Source organism: Hydractinia symbiolongicarpus, chromosome 9 (genome assembly GCF_029227915.1).
Source record: "Hydractinia symbiolongicarpus strain clone_291-10 chromosome 9, HSymV2.1, whole genome shotgun sequence".
NCBI classification, from domain to species: domain Eukaryota; kingdom Metazoa; phylum Cnidaria; class Hydrozoa; order Anthoathecata; family Hydractiniidae; genus Hydractinia; species Hydractinia symbiolongicarpus.
In genome coordinates this window covers 23,505,731-23,524,429 of record NC_079883.1, presented here as the reverse complement: position 1 = coordinate 23,524,429, position 18,699 = coordinate 23,505,731, and the positions used below count along the sequence as shown (strand labels likewise).

The following is an 18,699-nucleotide window of genomic DNA, read 5'->3' as shown; positions in this document are numbered from 1 at the left end:
TAAGTCAGGAGTCGTTGAATTAGCTAGGATGGTCAGGTTGGCTACGGCTAGGCTATGGGTAGGCTTGCTCGTGGATTAAAAGGACCAGGACTATTCAATAATTTCTGAGATCTAAAAGTGTCCGAACATGACGGAAATCTATCGGACGTTTTGTCTGACGAGTCTCCAAAAATTCTTTCGAGGGCTGCTATTGCACAAAATTTTAAAGCTTGATTTTGAAAACTCCATATTTATTTTTCAGGCGTGTGATTAATCGCACGCCTGAAACAATTTAGGCATGTGCCAAGGCTTGCATGTGCGATCGCACGCCTCTCCTGAAAAAGACTGACGTCTTAAAACAGGACGGACTATCTTTAGGCACGGTGGCCCATCCTTTGACATGGTGGCCGTCTTTGGACAAGCTGCTCTGTCAATTGACGGGCCAGGACCAACTTGCGACATGGTGTTAAAGGGTGTTTGCATACATCAAAACCTTGTATTTAACGTAAACTAACTCCAATAAAGTGAAAAAACTGAACTGATGCAACGTTTTCTAGCATATTGTGGTATATAGCTAGCTGAGATTAAATTGAGTTATAAATTTCAAGTTTATTGCAGGAAGCAAAAACAACACTACTTGGCAACAAAAGACTATATTAGCGGTTGCATTGTTAAAAGTAGTTATAGAGACTTCCTTGTTGCATGATTGAAGATGTTTTACCCTGGATTGTTGTATTAATGACTAGCTAAATAATTATGGCTCAATAGCTTTATGACAACGAATTAAAACATGCTAATTTATTTTTTTGCCGTCGGTTTTTTGATTTAATTGATAAACTAACGGTCTTTGTTGTTTTACAATAGAAGTTATATATCGTGGAAGCCACGATGTAATATTTAATTTTCGTTCGTGAAGTCCACAAAACATGATGGTGATTGAGGCGCCGTAGATTAGTGGTTATAGCTCTCCTACTCTGTGCAGGAGACCGGGGTTCGATTCCTCTTGACGGCGATTCAACATGGGCGAGTGAATGTTACCATAGCCTTGGGTTAACCCAAGTCATGTGAGGGAAATTGGGAAGATGGCACACTTTGTGGGTCGTTGGATGTTGCCGGGAGTTGTCTAGTAGAGCGCGGGCCCTAATTGGGTCTGCGTCGCTCAAAATGAGCATTAAATACTCTAGGACTCCCCATCTAAGCCATGGCCCCCCTGGAAATAATAGACAGGGTATATCCCTCGATATTTGTGAGGCTAGCCATGTAAAATATGCACATCTATCTATCTATCTATGATCGTGAGGTCCATGATTGTTAAAAAAATGTGCATCGTGGACTATCGTGGTTTGTGCGTAACATGAAATAAACACGAACCACGATGTTAACAAACCTTTTCACAGTACTGTAACTGGGTTAGGTTACATATAAATCACCTAAAAAGACTATTATAGCCACAACAAAGCTGTGAAGCCACAAGGCCACAGGTCTGTGAAGTGAGAAAGCTCTGAACCCATCAAGATGTTAAAAACTTCTACATCTTATTTATGGAGTTTGGTTGTCTAAAGAAAAAAAGCTGATGGTCAATAGGGGGGATTTTGTCAATAGTCCATAAAAATTAAGGCATATTTTGTTTGCTTAATGATAACTCATTAAAGGCTTTTTCAGCAGACATTAACCAAATCAATCAATCACTTCTTGTGTTCCATTTGATCACGACCTTTTCATCTGTGACCTTAAGAATAACAAGGATACCGCGACAAAGAAGACACGTGCTCTAATAGCATTTTTAAAAACATATCTATTTTGCCCCTGTAGTCGTTCCGCATTTTTCTAAACACTGTTTTAGTAAGCACCTGGAACCTCGTTTTGTTTACTTTCGTTTTCTCTCAAGAAAGATATTTTCAGCGCAAGAGATTAAGCCGCACCAATTGTATCTCTTTAATTCAAGCTACAAAATAAAGACAATTGATGATGAAAGAGAAATTACTGTCCGCTGTTGAAGAATTATGTAAGATAATTTCAGACGTTATACATGAGGCAAAGCCATTTGTGTTGCAATCTGCCTCAAACTTTGTCAGTAATCATGTTAAAGTTTTGGGACGCCTAATTGGAGCATATAATCGATTCTTTATATCGATTGGTGTAAAAAATCGCAAAGACGCTGAGAAGCTATGGACAAAACTGATGATGCATGATAATACCGTAGAGGAAAAACTAGACGTTCTGCTAGATAAGGAAAATGAATTTAATATGTTTTTGAACAGCATTGATGAACAACTCAAAATGGAAAAAGATTGGGAAGATTCTCCACACAAATTAGAAGTTGGTGAAAAATTCCAACAGAATTTAACAGTTAGGACTATAGAAGAAATGTAAGGTTGCCACTTTTTCTTTAGTATTTTCGTTATTATGATCTGTAAAATGGTAGCTATACTCCTAGCTAGACTTTTACATAACAACGTCAATAGTTTACCCCACTTCCCAACTGTATTCAACCATTACACATGAAGGGTAATGTTCTGGTTTTGGAATTTCTGGGATTCTGCGCATTTCTAATTTCTGAAATATCAGTCTGTGTTGAACCTGTTGCTGCCAGTTTAGCTCCTGTTTAGCTGTCAGATTTAACCCTATTCGGTCCAGGGTTTTCCGAACATACTAAGACCGGGGTTGGGGGGGTTAAACAATCCTACTTAGGATTGTTTAAATTGAATCAAACTTGGCACACTTATAGTATGTCATAAAAGGAACAAAATGGCGGCAATAAATTTTTGCTTGCGTCAGCACATTTTCTATGACATCATTTTTAAAAATGCCATTATCTGCTTAAAATTTAATTACCTTTTTTTCTAGAGTGAATTTTTACATTCTGTTTGAAGTTTCTGAAAGCTAAATAAAAGTTATTTAAGGATACGTCAAACCCTTTTTTTGATTTTTTCTCAAAAAAAAATTTTTTATACCTTCAGGAAGCAAACGGTTCATAGAGTATTTATTTGAAAAAAAATGTATAAATTTATAATGCAAAAACGAGGAAATTAGGAAAGGATAAATTAACAAACATTTTTTTTTGAAACCTTCTTTGTTAAAAATTGAAAAGAAGTTAAATCTTGCACACATGAGCATGTTTTTTCTAATATGCTGAAGATATGAGGGTATTTTTTGAAGTTGATCATTTGAACATTTTCAAAATGATTATATACTCTTTAGTTGAGCTACATACGAACTACATATCATTGAGAACACAAGTTGAAACAATTAAAAAATATTTTCTGGTTATTATTTTCTTTATTTATATTTACATTTATCATAATCTTATTGAATATGGGACGTGCTAGTGCGAGTGGATCTTTGTTCAAAAAAAGAAAATTGAAAAGGTTGCAAAAAAGGCAGAACATTTTTCAATTCAACGGAAAAGAATCCTCGCTGCCAGCAACCTCAGTTTGTATTATAACCAGGAACAACAATGGCAGGAAGAACAATTTGATACCCTAGGTCCTAGTAGGAAGAAAATTATCTTGCCCGAGGAAAATATTGGTCTCTTGCCCCAAAAGAACAGTTACGTGCTCAGAGGAAATTGAACTTGCAATGAACATAAGCACTTGCTTATACAATTGTGGTTTTTACTGGACTTTTTCTAATATATTCGATATTGTTGGGTTAGATCTGAGCGAGAGTTGTAAAAATAATTTCCGAAAAACTGACGATGCAGGTATAGCAGGTTCTGACTACAAAACATTAAAAACAACTAAAGAAAAAAGGAAAAAACGCAGAAATGCAAAGAATAGACTGGCTGACAGGTTTAGGCACATAGAAGGAGTGCAGTATGGATCAGCAAAATTTTACAATAATTAGCTGCAAGAAAACGTATTTTTCCACATTATTTTATACTTTATTTTCCTGGAATACAGTCTTTCCTATCAATTTATTCCTTTTCCAAACAAAAGGCACTGGGAACGAGGTTGCTTGTGTACTCTATTTTTTGTTATGCTTAGCAAGTTAGTTTATGTTATTTCTCTTTCAATATATAAATAATTTATTAAAAAAAATGGCCACATGATGTAGAATCATGAAGCATCAGCACAATTCTGTATCATACAGAGCATGCAAACCTGAAGAAATTCTTTTCTTTGTTTCGAATTACTGAAGCGTGAGGATGTTCAAGGCTGTTTATCTGGCAAACATATTTTTCTCAATGTTGCTCTACATTTTAGGGAAGAAGGTACAGGGACTTCAATATATCGAGACAAAATTATCACATAATTATTATCAAGATATTCAGCTCCTCAAAGGTGTTTTTTTTTTAAAAAAAAAAATGTACCATTCAGAGGTTGCTATGTGATAAAGTTATTTTTATCAACGAAGGAGTACCAAAATCAATTTTTCGTAATAAAACTAAAAATATGTTTTTAGAAAAAAAACGCAGGTACCCTTTCCATGCCCATGGGGAGCTGAGTTTAATGATATAACTTTTACAATATAAAAGTAAAATGCTTGTTCCTTTTACCTCAAGTATCAGAGACTTTGAAAACGTGTTCGATAATTTTTTACACCTTTTAATTTTTTCGACGAATAATAAGAATAGCATGGCTACATAGGAAATTTAATAGGCTTTCAGAATATATATACTTTTATGAAGTTAAATTTTATAGTTTAGGAAATATACGCATTATTCTCAACATGGGAAAAAAGGGTTTGACGTATCCTTAACATATCTTCCAGTTTTAACAGGGATAACCTAAAAAATTGCCCGAAAATCCGGCTTTTTTCGATTTTCGGGTAAAACCCGACAAAGCTGGGAAATCGGATTAGTCACATGTCCAAATTATTCATAATAATTTTTCTTGATGAAATAAAGTTGTGTTGCAAGTTTCAAGTTCTAAGGATAATCCTAACAGGAGTTATTATATTTTCCCGTTATAAGGATTTAATAGAGATTTTTAGGGGTAGTTTCGAGTAATGGCCACTATCAAAGCTTCTAAAAGGTATGGGACCTAAAAATTTAGCATGCAGGTGTCTAATAGATAAATATTGAAATTCAGTATCATAGCCATATAACAAAGCAACAAGGAGTTATTAAAAAAACCCGTCAGCTCCCCCCCCCTTCCCTTGAACCGAATAATATATTATTTTTTTGGTTTGTTATAGAAATGTGCCCTTGAAGACATATTTTCCAAAAGCTGGTTCATTAATCATCATATTTTTACGTCATTTTGCTTGATTACCCTGACGAGATCATGTTAAGCAGATACAGAACATAGATGATGAACTGCGTTCACATCAAAGTACTGTACTGCTTGTAACTTTTGGAAATAGTGTATGTCTATTTTTCATTATTATCTTATAAACACTGTCTTGAAAAGGACAAGAATTCTCAAATATGAGAATGCCAAATTAGTAATTTCCAATAGCTTCTGTCCTGTTTACACCTGTTAGTTGACATCTTTTTATCACTTTTTACAGATATCTTTGGATCTGTGTATTTCGGAAAACGGAATTATCAAAATCATTTTCCCATTTTTTTTTTATTCAACAGTTCCTATGCATTTTTTTCTGTGCTCTAGGCTTAATATTTTAATCATTAGGAACAAGCAAAAAGATGGGTAAGAGACACAAGTTGTATATATCCTATAGTGTGTGATAGTGAACGGAATCTGTATGGAGCATTTCACTTATCACCCTCTGTTAAACACACTTGGGATATCAAATCACAAATATGGTACGCAGAGCAACTATGTGCAGGAAGAAATCTCCTCCCTATGGATGATGGAGATGATCCACATCAACTTGGTGGGGATGTTATTATCAGCAGTGATGGAGAGATAATCATGATTCATAGAAGCACATTTCCTATTGATAGACCGACTACACAAGCTATCTTGGAGGTCATTAGAAAAAAGTAGCTGCACGAGAACTTCTTTAGCTAACTTATATTGCTGCATTACATCCACTGTCATATATCAATATTCCTATCATTTTTAGATTTAAATATTATTTTAAAATTAATTTTTTTACTATATTTAGAAGTGTTTAAATCGACAGATTAAAAAATTTGCAGGCAATAAATAGTATGAGTAAGGTATAATATGTCAAAGAGTTTGTGTTTTTAATACGGTTGACTCTCTCGAATCTCCGTAATTCAAATATCCCTCTAATTCGAACAATGTCAAAGTCACCGTGAAATTTCCTTTGCAAGCTCTCAAATTTACTTCCTTTAATTTGAATCTCTCTAATTTAAATTTGAAAAGTCCTATAATTCGAACACATTTTAAGGTCCCTACGGCGAAGAATTTCTCTCTGTTATTCGAATTCTTGACATAATTGCAATCGACCTATCCTTCAAGTTTTATTCGAATATTTTGATTTTTGAAAGAAACAACTTCAATTTCTAAATTCAAATTAGAGAGATTAGTAAGATAAAAAAATAAAATTTCTCTCGTATGCGCAGCATCTTTAACATTTTAGCACAAACACGTAAAACTTTGTTTTAAAACATAGTATATAATTGTAAATGTATTGACTTGAGAACTAAAACGATTATCGACATGTATGTGGGCAATATATATATACGTTTATGAAAGCTAGCATTAAAACTTTTTAAAAGTGTTGCAAAGCTTGATAAAGATGTAACGTGTATATTATTCTTCACAGAGATACATTCTAAAATATATATTTGTATACTTCTTTCGGTTAATACAATTTCGCACCTCGTTTGTAGGACCGTTCTAAAGGGGAGTCGGATTGTGCCACAATAAGACTGCAATCAAGGACAGAATTTCGCCACAACAAGTGATTATATTGGTTGATTCTATATTAGAGACGCGCATTTTGAACTTGTCCACGATCCAATCGAACTTCCATGTTTACAGCGAACCTAAGACTTCGGATCTTAGGTTATTTGGTTCAATCGGTGGAAAAGTACTAATTGTTGCCGATGTAAACACGGCCATTACTCCCAAATTTCGCGAACTTCGTGGATTCGACGTGGATTATTTTGTTGTGTTAACGTGCTATAGAATGTCACTGGCAAATTTGGGCAAACTACCTTTGTTTCATTAGTCTTGTCCACTTTTTAATGAAAGCAATGACATGACTTTACAAAAAGTAAGAACGAACGTAGGCTCAAAAAAGTTTTTAAAAAATTAAGACTCGGGGTTTTTGCTAATGAGGTGGTTGTAACTTTTTTTTAGATTCCCAAACAACTTTGTTTTACTTTGTTATTAATTTTATATATATAAATATTCTTTACTATTTATTGAAAATATGAGCCTTAACACTCACGAAAATGATTTTGACATATCTAAATAAAAATCTACTTTTACGATCTTCAAATTTTTACCAGCTCTTGATTTTCCATTAGTTGATTTTTTTTTTCATGGTACGCCAAACGACAACACCTCTAGAAGGCATCTTTCACTTTCTATTTTAAAAATAATTTGTTAAAGTGAATATTTTTAGGTGAAAGATAATAGTATTGTAGCTATAATAATAAAAGATATATTTATATATATAGTCTTGGGTAAACTTAAAGGAGCCTAATGTGTTTAAGAAAATTGGAATTTTGAAAGGATTGCTGCCACCTTAAATAAAAAATAATCCAGGACGAGAATCTTCTGACCATTTTTATTTAATCTATTGGTAATTGTGAAATTCTTTTTTCTCTGAAGTAACGGCGAAATAATACCCCTACTGATAAACACAATTCTCTAAAATAAAAAAGACTCCAAGTACGAAAATTAGAATTTGCTAAAAAAATTAAATTTCGTTTCTAAAAATATTTTTTTTAATAAACCTACTAACTTAAAGTGTTGCTGTCTTCGTGAACTTTAAAACCTTCGGTTGGAATTCAACGTGCACGTTCGGCTAAATCGTAAAACCGAGGCCCTCATCTTCCCAGCGCATCGCCTATATCGTGAATTATCGCGATTTAAAAATCACATTTTTATTTGGTAAACATTTAGATTTAAACATATTAATTGGAATAAATAATTTAATTATTAACAGGAATATTTCATAAAAATAATATTTTATGTAGAAATCTATCATCCCCAAGAAATAATTTAATTAAAATCAAATAATTTTAAAAAAGTAAAAGTACTCCATAACAAATAATACTCCATAATAAAAAATAAGTTCTCCCACAATATTGATCTCCCCCAATATTTTTGTGGGAGATAATACATTCTTTAAGTAACTAGTATACATTTGACTCCCGGTCAATTGTACATTCATTTATACAGAAAGATGATTTATGCCATGTGTGAAAGAACGAAAATGTATGAAAGTGGTTGATGCAACGTTTACCCTTGTTTCCAGAGCTCTTTTTTTTTAAATCGGACGAGAAAAGAAGTAAACCGAGAAAGGAATTTAAAAAAAACTATATTCCTTTGTTTCGATGTGAAAGCAGTTGTCATATAATCTATATTTCTTTCAGTGATTTATTCAATGCTAGGCGGCTGCAGACCCGTGTGTAACGTCATGGTAACGTTTCTGTTCAGACTAAACGCAGGATACACAATGTCAGCGTCTTCCAGGCTAGGGAAAGCAATCGGACCATGCTTTTCTTCGTTGCAAAAGAAAGTCAACAAACAGTGTTCCAAATCTAACAGCAGTCCAATAGTTGAGCCATTTTCGATACCTGAAAAGTTAAAACGAGACAGTATTACCAAAAAGTCACAAAATAGTAAATAAATATTTGTGCTAACAACCTCGAACCCATTGCGTTTATTATATGATAAGGATGAAACGCGTACGAGGTTCACCTTCAGATCAATGTGTTAGTACTTCAAACTTCTTATATACCAGTTTGTAAAAACATCAATGCTTTTTAGCAAATATTCTGTGCACAGGCTGAATACTTGAAAAAACTTGGTTGTCCCAGGATAAACAATTTTTGGAGATTTTAGGAGAAATAAATATATTTGGTAAAAAATTTTAGGTACTTTTTTTAAAGCGCCCTATTTTTTAAGTTATTTAGGAGATTTTAGATTGTCACCCTGTCGCTGTTAGAAACCTTTTGAATTCCGCAAATTGTATTTTTTTCGAAATTTTCGAGAATAGTAAAATTTCACACGTATATACAAAATCCGCAATTTTTTTATGCGCAAAAATTTCTTTCCTTAAACATCTGTGGCAACCTTACCTCCTTCCGAGCGATGCAAATGAGCATTATTGTGTTGGAACCAACTCCTTGTGCTGTCAACGTAAACAGACCATGCTTTAGCATCTTTACCAAGGATGGTATCTTTCATACAATCCTCCATTGCAACTCCTATTGCTGGATCAGGATTTCCTGCAATTGCCGATATTAGTTTACTTATAGCAAAAAAGAAAAAAAATGAAATTGAGTGAACAAAAAATCTAGATTCTCTGTTTTCTTCACGGAATTAACTTTCATACTAACTTTATCAATAACAATATTTTCTGTGCACACAAAAGAAAAATGATTGTTAACATTATGGTTGATGAGAAAGAAGGTTAGTTGTTCTGATAAAGGCATCAAGGTTGAGGAGAATTATTACTTTTTGAACTAGTCTATTAAAAAACAAGTTGGTACTTTGTTGCTCGTCACAGAGCTCTAACATCAATGAATTAGTGAAGATGCATACTAACTACCTTCGTAACGATCGATAGTCACCTCCCAGTAATGTAGTCCACGACTGAAACCGACATCTGCCAACGCTACTCGATTCTCAAAACTTGACGCAGTCATAGTTGTGTTTTTGTTACTCAAACAGATGTCTGAATGAGAAGCTTCATCATCAAACTTGAATACAGCAACTGAAAAATTACGAACTTTAAATGAACGTGTTTTCCATATAGTTTCAAGCTATATGAAGGCTTAGTATGAATTCATTTTTTCTATTTTAATGTTAGTAAAAGCAGTTAATTTAAGGATTGATTTACGCTTGAGAAAAATAAATATACTAGCTAACCTATATGCAAATGGAAACACATGAATAATATAAATTTACTAGATTAAAGATAAACAGTGAAAAAATAACATTACCATTAGGCGTTGTAAGATAAACGACGTCACTGTATTTGCCTTCACCTGCAGAATTAAAAGCCTGCACCCTTGCCCTGTATGTAGAACTAAATTGCAGACCACCCAACGTACACACGTTTTCATCAGTTTGATGAACCTGTTGAAAGTCACCATTCATTCCGTCATCAACTTCAATAGTATAACCGTCAATCGGTGACGTGTTGTTATTTAGACGCCATTCTAATGTTAACGTGTTATTTGTGACGGAACAGTTGTCGGCAATGATTATTGGTGTACCAGGTACTTTGAAAGTAAAAAGAAAAAGAAAAAATGTTGAGAATTTACAGTAGTGTTTGTTTTTGATAATATAAGAGAAAACTAGTTCTTAACCCATGGAAAAGTCCACGGGGTCATCCGTCTTTAAATTATTACACGATATTTCCTGTGCCCATTGCACTTTTCTTGCGGACAGACTAACAAAATACGGCTATTATTAAAGATCCAGAAGTGCTAACATGAAGACCACCACTACAATGTCTCTGCTTGTGGAATTCTCGGATATTTGTTGAATTACTACACCCCAACCATCATTTTTTTATGCTTATCCCTTTCTTCCAAAAGTTCTGAAAAAAAAAATTGCTGGCTTTGCTAACATAACAACGCAATTTTAATTCAAATCAAAATGTCAAATTACACTGGTATGGAGATATCGTTTAAGTGGAACACAAAATATTTGGTATGCTTTAGAATTCTCCACGTTAAAAAAATCATTAACATAGCATACGTACTTTCAATTTGTTCCTCATGGAATGCTTTTACACATTCACACTGTTGCAAAGCGTTTACAACTTCTTTTGTTGACAATGCTAACTCCATATCTGACGTTACTGCAGGGTTCAAGCCTTGCTTTCCTATCCATGTTTCAATATTGTACTGCAACCTAAATCGCAGTATACATTCAATAAAATTGAATCAATCTATTTATATTGTACTTCAAGGCATTACGTGCATTATGAAATTGATTCGGGCAAATTTGTTTATTGCCATATAGGAGCATTAGTAATTTTAATTTAAATTTTTTATGTAAATAATCCATTCTTTTTGAACCTTAATTTATAACTTTCCTTTAAGCAAAAAGTGAAGTAACTATAAAAGCCGCGTTTTGGAAAATTTTGGTGTTTTTTAAAACTTAAACTTAACCTGGTGTCATCTCCTCCTCTCTGTGTAACTAGGGGCCTTAACCAAGAGGATTAGAAAAGAGTTTAAATGCTGTAAAAAATGCAAGTTATTTTATAAATCTTATTGTTAGATAAGGCATAATTTTACGATTTCGACTTCACTGAACTTTTGGAGTTATTAGTGTCATACTTTAAAGTCATAATTCAAATGTTGTTTCAGATTTTTGAAACTGAAAAAGTGTAATACACGAACCTGGAGCACAACGAGCTTGAAATAAGCAAAAACGTAGCTGGATCTTTCTCTTTAGCAACTTCATCAGCGTACTGGATTAAACCTTCCGTTGTTAAAAGTTTTGACATACAATTATTTTTCTGTTCTGTCAAAAGCTCCATCTTTGTGGAGACATTGTTTGCTATAGATGATAATAGTTGAGCTTTCTTTTTGTGTAACATCTGAATGACTTCATCCATTTGTGCCACGACACGTGATTCAAAATCGACACCATTTTCCTAAATCAGAAAGATATTTGCTGCTTCAATGTCTTCGTTTCCAAAAGTAATTAATATAAGCATCCTGCAGAAATGACCATTCTTCAAAGGAGTCCTTATAAAAATCTCTGAGAAACAACTTTATTGTTTGTTTTCTGTTATCTGTGTCTAAACCCCTTTTACATGCTACATGCTAAAGGCTGGTTCTCATCTAGCACTAAAGAGCACTCATGAGCACTAACGAGCGATATCTTGGGAGCGTTGAATTTTTTTTAATAAGTTAGAATCATTTCCAACCCATCATAGTGCTCAGTATATATCGCTTGTTAGTGCTCTTTAGTGCCAGGTGAGAACCAAGCTAAGGGTAAGTTAAAATAAAATATTTTATATTGGCTATACTGCAGGTCTGTCATGTCGATGTTGTTTAGAATACCATCTACTTAAGCAAATGTAGAAAGGATGCAACAACAATTGGTATCTTCATATTTGTTTTAATGGAAAAAAAAATTTATTTAATTTTTTTTATTTATTTTTCGAGATTTCAAGTGGGCGTTTATTGAAGAAGGCCGATAAAAAGAATAAAACTAAGAAATTCAAATTCATTTACCATATTTTCATTACAAATTCAACACAATCAAATTTATTGAATGCAGAAAACTCCAAAGAAGGGCGTTTATTAGGAACGGGCGTTAATCAGAGACTGGGCGTTAATTAGGTCTATTTACGGTAGTCATAGTAAAAGAAAACAAACAATTATACAACAAAACAAACCTGGACTTTCTCAACATGCACGGTTAATACATTGATAAAATCTTTTAGACTTTCATTTTTGCTACTAAGTACTTCCAACCCTTTCTGTAACTCTCCCTAAAATATTGTATTGTCATCTGAGATATAGCTGAGATAGATAGAAAATGACAGGTTGTACTTGAGATAACATAAAGCATACTTTTCTGTGCATTGCTTTCAGCTTATTTTGTGGCACAGATCCATCCAAACAGCGGGTAGTTACAAGCAATTATTTATACTACTCCAAAGAACGTTTACATTTCGCAGGATGTAAAATATCTTATTCGTTTCAGCAACAACATTTTTGACTGGTAGTCCCATGTTTTATGTTCTCTCTTCGATACAGTGTGCAAAAAAAATATCTTATATAGAGGAACAAACTACGCATTAAGCGTGGATAGTGTCATTACGTGCCAAAGTCTAAATATATACCGCAGATTTGCTGTATAACCGGAGGCGAAAAACGTTAACAGTTTTAAGCCGGGGCTGCAAAAAAGAAGAAAAAAGAACACAGCCTACATGGGTCGTTAAGCAAAGCATGAGTCCTTACGTCTTCAATTGTTGAAATAAAATGGTTCAAATAATTGTAAAATTAGTAGAATTTAGTTTTTGTCATCGTATTAATTCTGTTTTTGTCTCAAAAACCACTTAGGTTTACTTCACAAGAAAGTATTGTGACATTTCGCAAAAATTACTTTTCTTCAAATAACCACTAACGACAATGACGTTCGTCAAATTATGATCAAGTACGATAACTTACCTTTTGCTCTTTGAACATGGTACCTAACGCTTTAGCCTCGTGACCGCAATGTCTTCCCTCTTCAAAACACAAGTAACAAACTGGCATTTTACAAAGTGCGCAGTACATGCTTATATTTTCTTCCTCATGCTCCCTGCATTTTAAAACGCCTCTAGTTTTTAAATTTTGTTCTGAATTTGATGGCGTTACTAACGAATGCGAGGCTAGCGGACCTCGTTTTGGATGACATATAGATAGACATTCGTCACAGTAAGATACACGGCACTGCTCGCACGTCACAGTGGCTTTAGTAGGCGGGTTCACTTCACACAGTTGACAGTCTATATCTGAATTCATTGGTTTGTATTTTTCAACGAGATTCTCTAAGATTAAATTCTTTGCAAGGCAGTCTATGCCTCGATCATCCAATATGAAACTGACACAGCATTTTGGGCATTTGATGGATGAAATTGGACCCTGCAATTGTTGATGCAAGCATGCGTGAATTTCGTGCATTGCAAGGTATCCACTATCATCTGAATGACAATCCGAGCGGTCGTTTAAATTTTGACTAACTGATAACTTTGACGACTCTTGAAAGCTCCCTGATGCGGCACTGAGAGTTTTAATTGTACACTCCTTCGCACATACATAACATACGTTGTGCGAGCAAGGTAAATTCAGTGGATCTTTTAAAAGTTCTAGGCATTTTCCACACATTAACTCTTCCTTCATTTTTGTTTTATCTTTTTTATTGTCTTACTTCAGTGCTAAAAAACTGTAAAAACCTTTAAAAAATTTTCTCTGCGGCTATAATATTTTTCTGTCTTTCAAGTATATCGTTCTTATAGGAAATTTTAACCGGTCTTAAGAATTTTTTATTCAGAGAAAACACATGTCCCCATCTTTTCTCATTCGTTCTCCATCACTGTGTTAATATCTAACTTCTTTTTTGTTCACATCAAAGAAAGAAAAAGAGAGAAAAAAAGATTTAAAAATGATTAAAAAATGATACTTGATTTTGATACCATATTTTTGCATTTCAACACGTGAATGTGATTCAGATATAATATGACTACCAGTGATGGAGTTTATGGTAGACGCTCAGCAAAGGTGTAATGTACCCACAATGGATTTAAAAGAAAAACAATAGAAAGGAACGAACATAAACAGAAAAGTAAATCCAATTCTATCATGGTGTGAAAAACTTAATAGGGAAAAAACGAAGCAGATGTTTTGGTTATTTAAATATTTATGCGCATAATAAATATACATGTACAGTATAAATGTGCTATAGTGGAAAGAAAAAATTAAACTTCGCTATCTCTAGTTATGGATACAAATGTTGAGAAAAATACCGAACTTTATATAATTTGCGAAATTTAGTACTTAATATAATATACGCGCTATTAAAACTTATCGCATATTAGAGATTCCTGGATTACTTTTAGTAAAGGAAGCAAGAAAATTACATTTCTGTTACTAGAAAACACCAAAAAATTACATTTCTGTTACTAGAAAACACCAGAAAATTACATTTCTGTTACTAGGAGGATACCAGGGGCAGATCTAAGGTTAGGCAGCCTAGGCGATTGCCTAAGCAAAATATTGTGGCCGTGTAGAAAAAACATTCTTTAGATAGAATAATCCATAACAAACAGAATTATTTTTGTAAATTTGTTTTTGGCATCCAGCTCATTTCGACATCATGACAATGCGGCGTTTTATCAATTTTTATCTTAGGTGATCTTAGACAAAAATGTCGATTCGCCTAAAACGTCCGTGTCCGAACTTGGAAACCCTTTCAAATATTAAAAAGATTGGAAATGCTGGAAGGAAGTATTGTTGCCACGTGTGCCATGTTGTTGTCTTAAACCAAACCTTTATCCTGCCTCTGCAAAATACAATAAATACATTGCTTTAAAGCATAAGTAGCTAATACTTCATATATTTTAGTTTTTACTGCTGCTGGATTTAAGGCACTTTTGTGTCAAAAACTATTCTTAAAAGTGGTAAACCACCAGATGTGATTTAAAAAAAATCTTTCTTATCAAAACAAAAGGTTTTAACTTGACCTCGATCAAATGGATTGTTTGTTTATTAAAGCCCAATGCTAAACGAGATAACTGTAAACACTGTCTTGGTGGTCAAAAAATGTTTCGAGGTGTATGTTAAGTTTGGTATAGAGTATTGCTAAGCTGCAAGTGTATTAGTTGGAATTTTGTTAGATTTTTGTTTATTGTCTTCAGGTCACAGGCTTTATGTCGCCGTTTATGCAACCGTGTATCTTTGTGTCCGTGTGGAAAAGGAATAATTCTTGTAAGACAACTAAGGGAAAGCTCTTTTATAAACGCAAAAGTGTAAGCTAAATGTAAATAGGTCTGTAGATCCCCTTTCCCTGGGGATTTACAGATAGGTAATATTCGAATGTTGACAGTCCCTGAAATCATACGAACTCGGATATGTGCTCTTGTTAAGCAGGTAGACGACAACAACAGGTCTTTTTCAGGATTATTTGAGTAGGTGTGCGATGATTTGCACGTGTAAATCAAGTAACGCGTGCGATGTAACGCACGTGCAAAGAATGTTACGCCTGCGATACGGGCTCCGAGGGTATTTTTGTTGCCATTTATTTTGCGGTAGAAAAGTGGGGGACGTTTTAAATCGTGAACTTCAAACACGATGATCGAGCGTCAACTGGGATAGCGACTCTCTCAATCATAACTTCCTTCTCTACATGTCCGAAATAGTATGCATGACTATACTGTTATTTTTTTATTTATTGTTTCTTTCTCAGGTCATCACAACCATGCTTTGTTTTCAAATTAAAAAAATCTTTATCCACGTGGCTTAAAACTTCAAAATTCATTTATGAAGTTCAGCTACACTTTAACAAAATGTTTACAGAAAAAAATTTATACCGCCCGCGGGTTTCGTTTTTACAGGCATAAAGAAAAAATCCATTAAATTCGAACCTGCTTTGGTTTTCAATTATTTTGCCAAATGAAGAATTTATCTACATATAAATCCATGATAAAATGTCTATTCCGCCTGTATTTGCAGGTTTGCAGACTTGCTTCATCCGTGCTCCGTCGGCGTTCACCTTCGCATTAGTTAAGAACCGCATAGCTGGATTTCTTGTGTAAGACCTGGTTACCAACGACGAAGGGGCCGGGCGAAAGAGATATATGTCTACGTAGTTCTTTTAACTAATTCAGGAGTCGGTGAATTAGCTAGCATGGTCAGGTTGTCTATGAACAGGCTTGCTCGTGGATTAAAAGAACCAGGACTATTCAATAATTTCTGAGATCTAAAAGGGTCCGACCAGGACGGAAATCTATCGGACGTTTTGTCTGACGACTCTCCAAAAATTATTTCGTGGGCTGCCATCGCACACTACAAAATGGATTTTATAGGTTGATTTTGAAAACTCAATATTTATTTTTCGGAAGTGCGATTAATCAGACGCCTGAAACGATTTAGACGTGTGCCAAGGCTTGCATGTGCGATCGCACGCCTCTCCTGAAAAAGACAAGTTCAAAATACTTTCTGTTCTCTAAAAATCGATGTTTACAGTATAAGATATACTTAAACGTCAAAGAATTCTACCTCGTCCCAACGTCAAATTTATGTTTAGCATATACTTTTCGATTGTGAGTGTCCCTTAGAACTTTGACTTTGTTAGAACTTTTAAACAGTAGATTTTATATACAACATCCCATTGCTTATTTTGAAACTTTTAAGAACACAAGGAGATCCTTAACTTTCACATGCTGCTTTTATTTGTGATAGAACTGCTAAAAACAAAAAAATGAAACAATACCTAATCTAAGAATAGTCCAAGTTTGCTGTATAATATTTCTTCCTTTTTGTTGAGCAATACAACATATATAATTTTGTTTTAGAAATAGATATATTGATGTCAGCCATAGTGAATATTCTTGTGACAATGAAAATCACTATCAATTAAAGAACACAGGAGATTCAGTATGAATCCTTATAATATTGGAAAACTGTAAACAATGGATATATATATCTATATATCAAATGGATGGATATGATATCAAAATAACTTGTACTGATAGAAATGATTTTCACATAAAACAATACAAATCGAAACAAGAATTGCATTTTAAAGAACGTTCTGCTACGGACTGCAAGCCAATGAAAATGTCATGTTAACTTATGCATATGAGTATGCATAAGTTAACATGTTGTATTATTAGCTATTAGACTTATTGCATATTTTGAAAAAAGTAACTCCCCAAATTTGTAACTTGGTATTTACTTGTACTCGTATTAAATGCGTAAAACGTAAAAAAGATGCTTAGATGATACCAGTGTGGTATGTCATTCAAACGAACTATGGTAACGCTAACCCTGTTTCGAATCTAATTTACTAAACGGAGTTCTCCATCCGCATGTTTTAGCGAGGATACCAGTGTTAAACTACGGAGGTTACTTTTATTTATTGTGCTATAAAGACACTTTCGTTTCTAATCCAGGAAGGATTTTTAATAACTAAAACCTCACTTTTAAAAAGATTTTACCCCCTTTTATAATAAAAGCACAAAACGCCCGCTTTACCTCGTACAAAACACCACAACCTTTGATATTACATTGCCAAAAAATCTGTCAAATCTTGCCTAACCAGAAAAATTCCTAGATCCGACCCTGGATACCAGAAAATTACATTTCTGTTATGGGAGGATGCGAGAAAATTTCATTTGTTATAGAAGGATGCCAGAAATTTACCTTTCTGTTATGGGAGGATACCAAAAAATTATATTTCTGTTACAAGAAGATACCAGAAAATTATATTTCTGTTACGACAGCCAGAACTTGTTTATTTAAATTATTTCGTCAATTACTTCCATGCAGCTATACAAAAATCATTTTTAAATATTCTGTAGGGTTAGGTTCTTCGTTTAAAATTTAATATGAAACACCCGAAGTCTTTGCTTCCAGGTGTCGTATACAAGTACTCGTGTGGTTTCCGCATTGCCATCTGTATCAATAAGACTATGCTTCACCTGAAAGTAAGGGCTTAGGAACATGTTGGGGTCACTTGCTTCAGATCTGATCACATTCCCTTAACAAATTTGTAGTTTTCTTATCTGAATCGAAAGGGAGCTGATCTAGATCTACAGGACAAAGATCATTTCCCTTATAAATACATGCATTTCAAAAGAACATTAGTTTTAAATTCTTGCTACCCACGCTACCATCTTTGGCTTTCATGCAGTTACCGAGTAATTTCATACAGATTGTTAGCACATAAATCCATGACGAATCGTCGATGCAACTAGGTTAATAGAACATGTATTGCATTTGTTGTGACCCGCTCTGGGATGATCCGGGTTTGGGATGATCCGGTGTTTGGCAGGCAGACCTTCAACGGGTATTTGTTAATATATAGGAGTGGGAATGCAAACCGCGCAGAAAATAAGAAAATTACAATTTGAAAAAAATTGAATTTTCGCATACATTTTTTTAACGATAATATCCTTCGATGAATTCTTCTTTGATAAGGTACAAACATTAAT

General features: G+C 33.9%; 2 protein-coding genes across 2 annotated transcripts; one reads left to right on the top strand and one right to left on the bottom strand.

Moving 5' to 3' along the window:
• The first annotated feature begins 1,844 nt into the window (after window positions 1-1,844).
• On the top strand, window positions 1,845-6,638 carry LOC130657398 (uncharacterized). The gene is made up of 3 exons (XM_057460381.1): window positions 1,845-2,348; window positions 5,119-5,287; window positions 5,556-6,638. The coding sequence occupies exons 1-2, from the start codon at window positions 1,945-1,947 to the stop codon at window positions 5,189-5,191; spliced, it is 477 nt and encodes a 158-aa protein (XP_057316364.1). The 5' UTR covers window positions 1,845-1,944; the 3' UTR covers window positions 5,192-5,287; window positions 5,556-6,638.
• A 933-nt stretch (window positions 6,639-7,571) lies between these two features.
• Window positions 7,572-14,014, bottom strand: LOC130657393 (E3 ubiquitin-protein ligase TRIM9-like). The gene is made up of 8 exons (XM_057460377.1): window positions 13,175-14,014; window positions 12,397-12,492; window positions 11,390-11,646; window positions 10,747-10,898; window positions 9,980-10,261; window positions 9,586-9,750; window positions 9,113-9,262; window positions 7,572-8,608 (listed from the first exon to the last, which is right to left on the bottom strand). The coding sequence occupies exons 1-8, from the start codon at window positions 13,886-13,888 to the stop codon at window positions 8,409-8,411; spliced, it is 2,016 nt and encodes a 671-aa protein (XP_057316360.1). The 5' UTR covers window positions 13,889-14,014; the 3' UTR covers window positions 7,572-8,408.
• Between the last annotated feature and the right edge of the window lie 4,685 nt (window positions 14,015-18,699).

Bases quoted from the DNA above. Each gene is read 5' to 3' on its own strand.
- LOC130657393 (XM_057460377.1), bottom strand. From the start codon at position 13,888: ATGAAGGAAGAGTTAATGTGTGGAAAATGCCTAGAACTTTTAAAAGAT. The intron at 12,493-13,174 runs GTAAGTTATCGT...ACAATATTTTAG, and splicing joins CCATGTTCAAAGAGCAAAAG to GGAGAGTTACAGAAAGGGTT. The intron at 9,751-9,979 runs GTAATGTTATTT...GTAATTTTTCAG, and splicing joins TTATCTTACAACGCCTAATG to TTGCTGTATTCAAGTTTGAT.
- LOC130657398 (XM_057460381.1), top strand. From the start codon at position 1,945: ATGATGAAAGAGAAATTACTGTCCGCTGTTGAAGAATTATGTAAGATA. The intron at 2,349-5,118 runs GTAAGGTTGCCA...GGTTTGTTATAG, and splicing joins GTTAGGACTATAGAAGAAAT to AAATGTGCCCTTGAAGACAT.